Below are 14813 nucleotides of genomic sequence, written 5' to 3'. Positions count from 1 at the left end.
GATATATAGGTCTTCGTTGGATTTAGTGCTTTCTGTTGCTGAGAGCATTAGGAGAAAATACCCACCTTGCTATTTATAAGACTATGTGGATCTGAGTCCCAAATTTTTAAAGTATTTCTCGTAGCAGAACTTCCTCCCCAATACCGGTTACTACATTGGATATATTTGTCTCACATCATAAACAGTGATACAACCATTTAAATTTTTTAAGATGTTTGGCTATTTTTATACTTAACCTTTGCCTTCTGATCTTGATTTTTTAAGAATTAAAAATAATATAGTCATTTCTGATATTTGGCGTTCACTGTAAATAGTACAGCTAAGAATTAACGACAACAATTCCATAATCCATTTACAGTCACAACTCTAACGTTTACTGACGGAGGCATCTTTTAGCTCTTTGTTTTCTGGGAATTATTAAATGATATTTAATAGCGTAATTTAAAATGTCCCAATATGAGTAATTTAAAATGTCTTGTATCAAAATTAATGAATAGAATGAAATGGTATATTTCAGGCTAGAACCTGTGATGTATGTCATGAATTTGTGTTTCAGTTTTCCTTTATTAGTTGTAGATTAACTGCCTACTTTATAAGTCATCTGCTGTAACCTGGAGCCACATCACACACTCCAGCCACGTTCTGGGATAAGTGTCTAAATATACGTGGATGATTGTTTTTTAAAGTAAAGATAAATCTAGATACTTTTTGCTAAAAATCTACTAATGGCTTCAAAAACTATTTTGTATTCATATTATATCAGGTTCAAAATCAGTTCTTCAGCTGATTTTTCTTAGCAGTTGATAGAGAATAGATTATTCCATTCATCTTCTGATCAAAGATCTGAAGTGTTGATTGTTGAAATTTGCTGGCCTAAGTTTGGATACATTATAGGTCCTAGCATGTTGGGGCAATAGTGAAAATGTCAAAGGCCCTTGAAACCAGGGCAGAACATGTAAAGAAATAGGAATTGGACTGGTCGATAAGTTAGCTCTACATGTATATTTTAGAACATTTTTGGAAGATTCTTTTAATAAAAAGTATTTATAAAGTACTTAAAAAATTAATCATGATCAATTATACACCAATTTCATAAATCATTAAATATAATAGTAAATATTATGTATAATTAAATAACATTAAATTGTATATAAATATATAATCCTAATTTTAAGTGAAAATTTAGGATTATATACATTTCAAATGTTATATTTAAAAACCATGTGTTTTTAACCTTCAGTGAATGGAACATTTTCTATACAAATACGGTGACCTTATGAAAATACTGAGGAAGCTCATAGAACTTTTGCAAATAAGCAAAACCCTAAAATCTATAGAAGACTTTCATGATATAAATCTTTAAAGTAGTGTTAGTTAAATCTGGGTGGGAACATTTTTCCTCATCAAAAAACTGCATACGGCTAATAATAGCTTGAGTATTTTTAAAAGTAGATTGAATAGAAGATAGTCTCATTTAGTTTCCCTTCACTAATACAGAATTTCTAAAAACTTACACTAGGTTATATCTTGAGTAATCTGATAAAAAGAAATTCCTTCTACAAATTTCCAGATTCTTCCTTGCAACTTAAGTAGAATACTGCCTAAATCAGTGGTAAGTCTCAAGAAATAACAGGATTCCTTCAGTGTGTTCTCCACATGTGTGCCACAACAAGTTTTTGTATGATGAAGGACTTTTATATTTATAGTGTTGTAAATTGTCTCTGAATGGTAATATTTATAAACTTAAACATACTAGTTTAAATACTTAGACCTCAGTAGTCTGAAAAACACATTTCTTTAGAAAATGTCTATAAATCAGACTTTTTCCTAAACAGGTAGATCTTTCCACACAGTTTATAACCTTAGTGTTTAAATGAAAGTTATTCAGTAATAACTTTCAGGAGGGTCAATCATAGTATTCAAATGTTGTTAGAGTTGAATATTTAACTTCTTCTTTCGGCTTGAATTATTTCTATTGTTCATGAAATAAACAAGAGCTGGCTGATTCTGCTTACAGTAGTCTACCTATGGGACCCCAAATCTACTGTAGTCTTTTAAGTACAGCTGTTAAAAAATTTTTTTCAACAACTTATTTACTTTTCCCAGAAAAATAAATATTGAATAAGTACATTAGGGCTAGGCTAATTGATGCATGAATCTGTTGATAAGAGCCAGTAGTGGTAGAATTTAGTGTTTTATGTACTACACATTTTTTTCTGTCCATTTGATGTATAAAATGATCATCTGCTTTGTTGAGATTCCCACTAACGCCAGGACCATCTCACTTCTTCTGGTTCTCTGAACAGATTAAGTTGTAACAATAGGACTAATATTTTTACACATAGTTCAGTGTTAGTATTATGGTCACTGATCTTCTAATTGTTATTATTTAGTCCTTTTTATGCAAAAACTAGAAACTTGACATTCTGCTCCCTCAGAATATGGGCCATTCTGATTGTGCTCTCACCACTCATTTGACTTAATATGCATTTTAAATAGCTATATCTTGGTTCTTTTCAGGTAAATAAAAATGTCAAATTTACTGCCCAGGAACTTTATGATTGTGTTTCACAGGCTGAGTATCGGTAAGTCATATCTGTGTGTAGATATATCAGTGTAACACGCTTTTACCATGTATAGCACCACTTGGTGGTGGTGCTGAAGGGTTCTTTTTACGTCTTCACTAAACTATGATTTTTTTTAACCTTTCTAAATATGAAATATCTCATACATACGTAAGAGCTGTGTGTGTATGTGTGTATGCACATAGCAAGTTTCAGTTTTAAAGTGGTTCTCAAGCTTTGGGGCATCAAGGCTCTTTTATATTTTTAAAAAAATACTGAAGACCCCTAAGAGCTTTTGCTTATGTGGGTCTTATCTATCTATATTTACTGTATTAGAAATTAGAATTGAGAAATTTAAAAATATTCATTTAAAAATAACAGCTAATTACATGTTATGATAAGTAACATAATTATGAAAATAATTTTTCCCAAACACAAAATATTACTTACAAGCATGGCATTGTAAGAGATTTTTGCAAATCTCTTAATGTCTGACTTAATAGAAGACAGGTAGATTCTCATAGCTTCTTTTGCATTTAGTCTCAATAATCCCGTGTTACATATCTATGGAAAACTGTTGTACACTCTCATAAGGACGAGAATTCAAAAGGCAAATCACGTCTTAGTCTTACGGAAATAGCTTTGACCTCGCAGACCCTTTGAAAGAGTCTACATTCCCCAGTCTATGTTTTGAAGAACAGCTGGTATAAAGAATACTCAGATGCCTGCCATTCATTTGATAAAGTAGACCTTTACCCACCCTTATTTGTATCCTCCCTCCCATTTTCTCCTTAGTGGGGATATATACGTATATATATGTGTATATATATATATATATGGTTTGTTTTATAGCATTGACTTGTAATAAGAAGGGGGAAGTAGTATAAATCTGATTCTTGTATGCACAGGGTATAGGTGTAAAGCCCTTCAATCCTGGGCTAAGGCAGACAAATTCATGAGGATTAAGTACCCATTTAACCCTTCCAGAGTTGCCCTCCAGTCCCATAACCCCTGCCCCCAACCCCCAACCCATATTGGGGTTTTTTAAAAAATTTTATTGAAGTACAGTTGATTTACAGTGTTGTGTTAATTTCTGCTGTACAGCAAAGTGACTCAGTTATACATATATATATATATTCTTTTTCATATTCTTTTCCATTATGGTTTATCACAGGATATCGAATATAGTTCTCTGTGCTATATGGTAGGACCTTGTTGTTTATCCATTCTAAATGTAATAGTTTGCATCTGCTAACCCCCAACTCCCAATCCTTCCCTCCCCCACCCCGCCTCCCCCTTGGCAAACACAAGTCTGTTCTCTATATCTGTGAGTCTGTTTTTATTTCAAAGATATGTTCATTTGTGTCATATTTTAGATTCCACATGTAAGTGATATCATACAGTATTTGTCTTTCTGAGTTACTTCACTTAAAAGGTCCATCCCTGTTGCTGCAAATGGCATTATTTCATTCTTTTTTATGGCTGAGTAATATTCCATTGTGTGTGTGTGTCTCTGTGTCTGTGTGTGTATACCACATCTTTCTCCATTCATCTGTCAGTGGACATTTAGGTTGTATCCATGTCTTGGCTATTGTAAATAGTACTGCTGTGAACACAGGGGTGCATGTATCTTTTCAAATTATAGCTTTGTCTGGGTGTATGCCCAGGAGTGGGATTGCTGGATCATATGGCAACTCTACTTTTAGTTTTTTGAAGAACCTCCATACTGTTTTCCACAGTGGCTGCACCAATTTACATTCCCACCAACAGTGTAAAAGCGTTCCCTTTTCTCCACACCCATTTCCATTCTGACTGGTGTGAGATGGTACCTCATTGTAGTTTTGATTTGCATTTCTCTAATAATTGGGGATGATGAGCATCTTTTCATGTGCCTACTGGCCATCTGTATGTCTTCTTTGGAGAAATGTCTATTTAGGTCTTCTGCCCATTTTTCGATTGGGTTGTTTGTTTTTGTTGTTGTTGAGTTGTATGAGCTGTTTGTATACTTTGGAAAGTAAGCTGTTGCCAGTCGCATCATTTGCCAATATTTTCTCCCATTCTGTAGGTTGTCTTCTCATTTTGTTTATAGTTTCCTTTGCTGTGCAAAAACTTACAAGTTTGATTAGGTCCCATTTGTTTATATTTGCTTTTATTTCTGTTGCCTTGGGAGACTGACCAAAGAAAACATTGCTACGATTTATGTCAGAGAATGTTTTGCCTATGTTCTCTTCTAGGAGTTTTATGGTGTCTTGTCTTATATTTAAGTCTTTAAGCCATTTTGAGTTTATTTTTGTGTATGGTGTGAGGGTGTGTTCTAGCTTCATTGGTTTACATTCGGCTGTCCAACTTTCCCAACCCCACTTGCTGAAGAGACTGTCTTTTCTCCACTGTATATTCTTGCCTCCTTTGTAGAAGATTAATTGTCCATTGGTGTGTGGATTTATTTCTGGGCTCTCTATTCTGTTCCATTGATCCATATTGTTTGTTTGTTTGTCTGTTTGTTTTTACTTAAAAATTTTATTATGTAATCAATATAATACATGCTTATAAAAATGCAGAAATTGCAGATAAATTTCAGTTTTTAATATACTTTTATATAGATTATACTGTATATATATGGTTCTGTATACTATTTATTTTCCAACTTAACAAACCTCAATAACCCACACCTCTGTAACCAGAATCTCAACAAGCATCATTTTTAATGTCTATATATACTTACATTGTCTAAATGTACCATGATTCAGTTAAGTATTTCCTTAAATGTTGGACATTGACCATATTTCCATTTTTAAACCACTTTATGTAATACTGTGTTCAGTATCTGCAGAAATCTTTGACCATGTTTCTATTTCTTTAGAATATGAACATCTTAAAAGATCTTGATAATCTGTTGACAAATTCTTCTCCCCAAAGATTCTCGTAGTTTATTTTCGAAACTAGTAATGTATAAAGAAGTATTTAGGGTTCTAATCAAAATACTAACTTTACCAAAATTTTTCTTTTCTTTTTCCCATCACACCATTCTGCCCTTTAGCTCATGTTAAAGGAGGGGAAGGGGGCTGGTGGATGGGGAGGAAAGACAGCCAAAAAACAAACAAAAATTACATACAATAATGGTGGTCATATATTCTACAAGTGATAGCCATTTTCAAATTTTTCATCAGCCTCCATCTTTAAAGGGACCCTCTCAGATGGTATGAATGGGGAATCAAGGCTTATTTTGTTTTTATTTATTTTTTGAATTTTTGAATTTTATTTTATTTATTTTTTTATACAGCAGGTTCTTATTAGTTATCTATTTTATACATATTGGTGTATATATGTCAATCCTAATCTCCCAATTCATCCTACCACCACCATCCCCCCGCCACTTTCCCCCCTTCGTGTCCATACGTTTGTTCTCTACATCTGTGTCTCCATTTCTGCCCTGCAAACCAGTTCATCGGTACCATTTTTCTAGGTTCCACATATATGCATTAATATACAATATTTGTTTTTCTCTTTCTGACTTACTTCACTCTGTATGACAGTCTCTAGATCCATCCACGTCTCTACAAATGACCCAATTTCGTTCCTTCTTATGGCTGAGTAATATTCCATTGTATATATGTACCACACCTTCTTTATCCATTCGTCTGTCGATGGGCATTTAGGTTGCTTCCATGACCTGGCTATTGTAAATAGTGCTGCAGTGAACATTGGGGTGCATGTGTCTTTTTGAATTACGGTTTTCTCTGGGTATATGCCCAGTAGTGGGATTGCTGAGTCCTATGGTAATTCTATTTTTGGTTTTTTAAGGAACCTCCATACTGTTCTCCATAGTGGCTGTATCAATTTACATTCCCACCAGCAGTGCAAGAGGGTTCCTTTTTCTCCACACCCTCTTCAGCATTTGTTGTTTGTAGATTTTCTGATGATGGCCATTCTAACTGGTGTGAGGTGATACCTCATTGTAGTCTTGATTTGCATTTCTCTAATAATTAATGATGTTGAGCAGCTTTTCATGTGCTTCTGGGCCATCTGTATGTCTTCTTTGGAGAAATGTCTATTTAGGTCTTCTGCCCATTTTTGGATTGGGTTGTTTGTTTTTTTAATATTGAGCTGCATGAGCTGTTTATATATTTTGGAGATTAATCCTTTGTCCGTTATTCATTTGCAAATATTTTCTCCCATTCTGAGGGTTGTCTTTTCGTCTTGTTTACAGCTTCCTTTGCTGTGCAAAAGCTTTTAAGTTTCATTAGGTCCCAGTTGTTTAGTTTCATTTTTATTTCCATTACTCTAGGAGGTGGGTCAGAAAAGACCTTGCTGTTGATTTACGTCAAAGAGTGTTCTTCCTATATTTTCTTCTAAGTGTTTTATAGTGTCCGGTCTTACATTTAGGTCTTTAATGCATTTTGAGTTTATTTTTGTGTATGGTGTTAGGGAGTGTTCTAATTTCATTCTTTTACATGTAGCTGTTCAGTTTTCCCAGCACCACTTATTGAAGAGACTGTCTTTTCTCCATTGTATATCCTTGCCTACTTTGTCATAGATTAGTTGACCATAGGTGCATGGGTTCCTCTCTAGGCATTCTCTCCTGTTCCAATGATCTATATTTGTTTTTGTGCCAGTACCATATTGTCTTGATTACTGTAGCTTTGTAGTATAGTCTGAAGTCAGGGAGTCTTGATTCCTCCACCTCCGTTTTCTTCCCACAAGACTGCTTTGTCTATTCAGGGTCTTTTGTGTCTCCATACAAATTTTAAGATTTTTTGTTCCAGTTCTGTAAAAAAATGCCACTGGTAATTTGACAGGGATTGCATTGAATCTGTAGATTGCTTTGGGTAGTATAGTCATTTTCACAATATTGATTCTTCCAATCCAAGAACATGGTATATCTCTCCATCTGTTTGTGTCATCTTGATTTCTTTCATCAGTGTCTTATAGTTTTCTGAGTACCGGTCTTTTACCTCCTTAGGTAGGTTTATTCCTAGGTATTTTATTATTTTTGTTGCAATGGTGAATGGGATTGTTTCCTTAATTTCTCTTTCTGATCTTTTGTTGTTAGTGTATAGGAATGCGAGAGATTTCTGTGCATTAATTTAGTATCCTGCAACTTTACTATATTCATTGATTAGCTCTAGTAGTTTTCTGGTGGCATCTTTAGGATTCTCTATGTATAGTATCATGTCATCTGCAAACAGTGCCAGTTTTACTTCTTCTTTTCCAATTTGTATTTCTTTTACTTCTCTGATTGCAGTGGCTAGGACTTCCAAAAGTATGTTGAATAATAGTGGCTAGAGTGGACATCCTTTTCTTGTTCCTGATCTTAGAGGAAATGCTTTCAGTTTTTCACCATTGAGAATGATGTTTGCTGTGGGTTTGTAGTATATGGCCTTTATTATGTTGAGGTAGGTTCCCTCTATGCCCACTTTCTGGAGAGTTTTTATCATAAGTGGGTGTTGAATTTTGTCAAAAGCTTTTTCTGCATCTATTGAGATGATCATATTGTTTTTTCTTCTTCAATCTGTTAATATGGTGTAGCACATTGATTGATTTGCATATATTGAAGAATCCTTGCATCCCTGGGATAAATCCCACTTGATCATGGTGTATGATCCTTTTAATGTGTTGTTGGATTCTGTTTGCTAGTATTTTGTTGAGGATTTTTGCATCTATATTCATCAGTGATATTGGTCTGTAATTTTCTTTGTCTGGTTTTGGTATCAGGGTGATGGTGGCCTCATAGAATGAGTTTGAGAGTGTTCCTTCCTCTGCAATTTTTTGGAAGAGTTTGAGAATAATGGGTGTTAGTTCTTCTCTAAATGTTTGATAGAATTCACCTGTGAAGCCATCTGGTCCTGGACTTTTGTTTGTTGGAAGATTTTTAATCACCGTCTCAGTTTCATTACTTGTGATTGGTCTGTTCATATTTTCTGTTTCTTCCTGGTTCAGTCTTGGAAGGTTATACCTTTCTAAGAATTTGTCCATTTCTTCCAGATTGTCCGTTTTATTGGCATAGAGTCGCTTGTAGTAGTCTCTTAGGATGCTTTGTATTTCTGTGGTGTCCATTGTAACTTTTCCTTTTTCATTTCTAATTTTATTGATTTGAGTCCTCTCCCTCTTTTTCTTGATGAGTCTGGCTAAAGGTTTATCAATTTTGTTTATCTTCTCAAAGAACCAGCTTTTAGCTTTATTGATGTTTGCCATTGTTTTCTTTGTTTCTATTTCATTTATTTCTGCTCTGATCTTTATGATTTCTTTCCTTCGACTAACTTTGGGTTTTGTTTGTTCTTCTTTCTCTAGTTCCTTTGGATGTAAGGTTAGATTGGTTTTTTGAGATTTCTCTTGTTTCTTGAGGTAGGCTTGTATTGCTACAATCTTCCCTCTTAAAACTGCTTTTGCGGGCTTCCCTGGTGGCGCAGCGGTTGAGAGTCTGCCTGCCAATGCAGGGGACACGGGTTCGAGCCCTGGTCTGGGAGGATCCCACATGCCACGGAGCAACTGGGCCCGTGAGCCACAACTACTGAGCCTGCGTATCTGGAGCCTGTGCTCCGCAACAAGAGAGGCCGCGATAGTGAGAGGCCCGCGCACCGCGATGAAGAGTGGCCCCCGCTTGCCACAACTAGAGAAAGCCCTCGCACAGAAACGAAGACCCAACACAGCCATAAATAATAAATAAATAAATAAATAAAATAAAAATAGTTCTTCCCTTTATAAAAAACAAAAAACAAAAAACTGCTTTTGCTGCATCCCATAGGTTTTGGATTATCGTGTTTTCGTTGTCTTTTATCTCTAGGTATTTCTTGGTTTCCTCTTTGATTTCTTCAGTGATCTCTTGGTTATTTAGTAACGTATTGTTTAACCTCTATGTGTTTGTGTTTTTTACGTTTTTTTCCCTGTAATTGATTTCTAATCTCATAGCGTTGTGGTCGGAAAAGATGCTTGATATTTCTGTTTTCTTAAATTTACCAAGGCTTGATTTGTGACCCAAGATGTGATCTATCCTGGAGGATGTTCCATGTGCACTTGAGAAGAAAGGGTAATCTGCTGTTTTTGGATGGAATGTCCTATAAATATCAATTAAATCTATCTGGTCTATTATGTCATTTAAAGCTTGTGTTTCTTTATTAATTTTCTGTCTGGATGATCTGTCCATTGAAGTAAGGGAGGTGTTAACGTCCCCTGCTATTATTGTGTTACTGTCAATTTCCTCTTTTATAGCTGTTAGCAGTTGCCTTATGTATTGAGTTGCTTCTATGTTGGATGCATATATATTTATAACTGTTATATCTTCTTGGATTGATCGCTTGATCAGTATGTAGTGTCCTTCTTTGTCTCTTGTAACATTCTTTATTTTTAAGTCTATTTTAACCGATGTGAGTATTGCTACTCCAGCTTTCTTTTGATTTCCATTTGCATGGACTATCTTTTTCCATCCCCTCACTTTCAGTCTGTATGTGTCCCTAGGTCTGATGTGGGTCTCTTGTAGACAGCGTATGTATGGGTCTTGTTTTTGTAATCCATTCAGCGAGCCTGTGTCTTTTGGTTGGAGCATTTACTACATTCACGTTTAAGGTAATTATCGATATGTATGTTCCTGTTACCATTTTCTTAATTGTTATGGGTTTGTGTTTGTTGGTCCTTTTCTTCTCTTGTGTCTCCCCCTTAGAGAATTTCCTTTAGCATTTGTTGTAGAGCTGATTTGGTGGTGCTGAATTCTCTTAACTTTTGCTTTTCTGTAAAGCTTTTGATTTCTCTGTCGAATCTGAATGAGATCCTTGCCAGGTAGAGTAATCTTGGTTGTAGGTTTTTCCCTTTCATCACTTTAAATATATCATGCCACTCCCTTCTGGCTTGTAGAGTTTCTGCTGAGAAATCAACTGTTAACCTTATGGGAGTTCCCTTGTATGTTATTTGTTGTTTTCCCTTGTTGCTTTCAATAATTTTTCTTTGTCTTTAATTTTTGTCAATTTGATTACTATGTGTCTCGCCCTGTTTCTCCTTGGGTTTATCCTGCCTGGGACTCTCTGAGCTTCCTGGACTTGGGTGGCTATTTCCTAACCATGTTAGGGACGTTTTCAACTGTAATCTCTTCAGATATTTTCTCAGGTCCTTTCTCTCTCTCTTCTCCTTCTGGGACCCCTATAAATGCGAATGTTGTTGCACTTAATGTTGTCCCAAAGGTCTCTTAGGCTGTCTTCATTTCTTTTCATTGTTTTTTCTTTATTCCATTCTGCAGCAGTGAATTCCACCATTCTGTTTTCCAGGTCACTTATCCGTTCTTTTGCCTCAGTTATTCTGCTATTGATTCCTTCTAGTGTATTTTTCATTTCAGTTATTGTATTGTTCATCTCTGTTTGTTTGTTCTTTAATTCTTCTAGGTCTTTGTTAAACATTTCTTGCATCTTCTCGATCTTTGCCTCCATTGTTTTTCCAAGGTCCTGAATCATCTTCACTGTCATTATTCTGAATTCTTTTTCTGGAAGGTTGCCTATCTCCACTTCATTTAGTTGTTTTTCTCGGGTTTTATCTTGTTACTTCATCTGATACAAAGTTCTCTGCCTTTTCATTTTGTCTGTCTTTCTGCGCATATGGTTTTCCTTCCACAGGCTGCAGAATTGTTCTTCTTGCTTCTGCTGTCTGCCCTCTTCGTATTGTTCTTTAATTCAACATTGAGATTCATCCATGTTGAGGCACGGAGCAATAGTCAAGTTTACACTCAGTTCTATTATAACATGACATATGTGTTCCTAAGTATCACTGTTATGCAAATTGCATACTGCATACTGAACTATGCAAATTCATGCAGTAAAAGCCACAGGTCTCATAGAAAAGGTGGAGTTGGGGTACGTCACTCAAAAACTTAATAAGGGACATTGAAAAAAAGATAGGAACCTAATCTAAATAGTATCACAGTTTTACACATGTTAAATGGTTAAAAAATACATAAGTCCTAAAATAAATCTGACACTTTACCTTTAAAAGAAGGTGAAGTTTGCTTATGGACGTGATCATAGGAAAGGTTGTAGCCTGTGGATTAGTGTGATGTGGTAGAATCTGAAATTGGATATAAGGGTGTAGCACCAGATATGAAGAGATGTGGCTCATAACAGGAGGAAAGCTGAGGTAGCTGGTACGTGTTTGAAGTACATGCATGTGTGTATTGTGTGTATTCCTAAACAGTTTGGTTCAGCTGCAGTGTAGTTTTCTCTGTTCATCTAGCATTTTTCACTGCTGAAATCCTGTATAAGAAAATACGAAATTTTTGTTGTGCTCAAATTGTTCCTTAATGTATCAATGGTGTTGCAACAAATTCTTGTGTTCTAAACAAGAGCTGTAACAGAACTGATGGTATTTTCACTGCTGTGTAATGTGCCACTGTATCACTAAACCACAGTTTATTTGCCATTTGTAATTTGCAGATATATTTGTGTAGCTATAAAATTGTATGAGCAGACATGGTGACAAAGTTAATTATCAAGGTGCTTCTACTGGTAAAACTCTAGATTGATAAATATATTTGATGATATCAAGACACTAGGGTTGATAATCATACACAAATGTTACTAGGCAGCACAACTATGAAAATTCACTCACTCACTAGATTAAAATAAGTTTTCTAAGAAAATCTGAAGCCAGTGGGGCATGCATTATCTGTTGTAGCTGGGGGTGAAAATGGTTTTTTACCCTGATATTCAGACTCTCAATTAATCAGTTGTACTCTTATTTATATATCTTTACAGATAATCCACATTTAAAGGTTTGTGTACATGAGATTTGTATCAAAAATACAATGTCTTCCAACCTTAGTGATACTTTTGAAGGTGTAGAAAGCTCACCATATATAACTTGGAGGACAGAGTCCCTTGCATTATGGTTTCAATCAAATGTCTAAAATTATTTTGACTTCAGCTTACTGTTTAAATACTTTGGAGGTTTTGGTTTTTTGTTTGTTTGTTTGTTTGTTTTTTGCAGGGGTGAGGGGTGCAAGGGTCAAGCTTGAATGTTCAAAGTTAAAGTGGTAGTACCCGTTTTTCTCTTCTTTGTTTTCCTTCCACTTACTATGCCAGGGATTTGAATTATGATATTAATTAATAAGCTCCCTCTTATATCCTAAAAGCGTGAGTTTTAAGAGAAATCAAATACATCTAATATCTTGAATGCATTGGAAAATGGGGATTGCTGTTCAACGGGCTTTTGGTTATTAGCTTTTAGATTTGTTACTCTGTTGTTTGTTTTGAAATTATTTGCCATATTTTCAGTGAGTGGTCCCTCCCATATTAGCCTCTGGTGTACTCCACAGCTCATGTAAGCTGCCAGAAGACAGAGGTTCTTTTTGTTTCAGTAAGTTATACTAGACACAGAGCCAAACACAATAGATAAGAGGTAGCAGAGTTTCCCTGTGACTCAGAGGTGAAAACAGAAGAATGATTTAACTTGGCAAAGACAGTTACTTAGATTGTCTGAATTTGCTAATCTTTGTTTTTGATTTGTAAAGTGTTCCTTGTGAAGGAAAAGGCTATTGATGTGCCCAACACCATATTTATTGCAATAGGGAGGAAATTAAGTAGCTCAAGAACAGAAAACTATTTTGTAGGTTCTGATAAAGCAAGTAATTAAGGTTTCAGATTGAAAGTAACTTTGATCAAAAGTTGAATTCCATGACACAGTAGAACCTTGGTGTTTATATGTATAAATGAGTGTTTTCTGTCTTCTGTAGTTTGTAGGTTCTTTGTTATAGCTTTTGCTCTTGCCAGTGGGGTCTGAGCACTGCTTACCCTGGGCAGATGAGGAGTTTGCTCAGAAAATCCAGGATGGTAAATTATAACAAGGTTATCAAACAGATTACCAAACAAATATCTTATGTGATATCTTCTACATATATGAGAAGTAAGTTAGGAACAGTATTTAATTCACTTTGTTTGACAGAATGTTCTGACATGTTTGCAAGACAAGTCTCTAAGGTCATTTTTTCTATGTGAAATGCACATTAGTTTGTGACATCAGCTCCATAAAGTACTTGGCGTATCCAGATAACGTGCTGCCTGAGGCATGTGTATCAGGAGCAGCGTTGTTTTCCTTCCGGCAGGTGCTTTCAGGGATTACTGCTTTCTGACTCCAGGAATTGGCTCCATGGTAGTATCTTCTAGATTACATTAGAGCTGTGGTTCCTGGACCTGAGTGTCAGCACCACCTGGGAACTTGCAAGGAATGCCAACTCTAAGGCTCCAGCCCGGACCTTCTGAATCAGAAACTGTTTGTATACTGTTTTTATATGCACTACACTGTATTCCATTTTTCCTTTATTTGAGATGCACATTGCAAATGTATAGAAACATTGAGAGAGTTGTAAAACAGATATCCATTGTAGACTTTTTTCTTGTACCTAAAAAGGATTTTGGAAAAACTGCATCAAATATTGGAGTTAGGGCACTTAAATTCACTACTGCCATGCCACTTTGACAAAATTAGCTATGGAAATGAGTCAGATAACCACTGGAATTATTTTTTAATTGATCTGATCAAATTTCCAGTTATTTTGACCCATCTGAGATTTGGTCAAATTAAGTTTGATACTCATAATAGGACAATTTAGAAAGACAGCGGCAGTTCTTTAGAAGTTTCATGAGCAATATAGAATTGCAGAACTAGAAGCAACCTCCAGTCTTGAGCTTTGTTCCAGAAAGGATTAGGAGTTGGGATTGTTTAGTTTGGAAAAGAGAAATAGGGTCACTATAAGGGACATAAAATATTTGTACTATTGGAAGAAATAAGGATAACAACTTTTTGTTTTGTTTTAATTTAGGCAGACAGGTCAGATAGGTATTTTTTTAAGGCTCAATGTAAAGGAAGAACTTTCTAGCAATTAAGAGATATCAAAATATGTAATGGCCTTTCTCTCAGTTGTAAATATCTCATCACCAAGAGGTGAAAGGCAAGGTGAGATGATTCACTGGGGATGCTACAGAATGGTAGACAAAAGTGTTAATATTCTGCCATATCTGATATTCTGCCATTCTACATATAATCCGCAGGGAAAAGGAACTCAAGAATTCCTATCTTCATAGTCCAGTATAGACCCAACACATGTGATGAAAAACACCTGGTACTTTCCTCAGCCAGCAATGACAACTTGATGCAGGAAACAAAATCTGTAGGTGATAATCCATTGTCAGAATGCTGACTCCCACAAATAAAACGAAATGCCATTAGGATGAAAAGAGGGGATAGGGCTCTCCTCTTAACTATGAGAGGAGGAAAAAA

At 35.4% G+C, this 14813-nt stretch overlaps 1 protein-coding gene across 11 annotated transcripts in view; it reads left to right on the top strand.

Moving 5' to 3' along the window:
• Nucleotides 1–14813, top strand: part of SWT1 (SWT1 RNA endoribonuclease homolog) — a 106899-nt gene that overhangs the window by 84425 nt on the left and 7661 nt on the right. For 7 of the 11 annotated variants that reach the window (XM_082401514.1, XM_082401507.1, XM_082401512.1 and 4 more), the window contains one exon: nt 2521–2585. The exons of 3 other annotated variants lie outside the window; for them this stretch is intronic. In XM_082401514.1, coding sequence (XP_082257640.1) covers nt 2521–2585 — 65 coding nt within the window. One more of the 11 variants, XM_082401518.1, reaches the window with a different exon arrangement.

The sequence above is a fragment of the Balaenoptera borealis genome (genome assembly GCF_965194805.1).
Source record: "Balaenoptera borealis genome assembly, chromosome: 1".
Classification (NCBI taxonomy): domain Eukaryota; kingdom Metazoa; phylum Chordata; class Mammalia; order Artiodactyla; family Balaenopteridae; genus Balaenoptera; species Balaenoptera borealis.
Note: the sequence above shows the minus strand (reverse complement) of the source record. Positions and strands in the feature narration are given on the sequence as shown.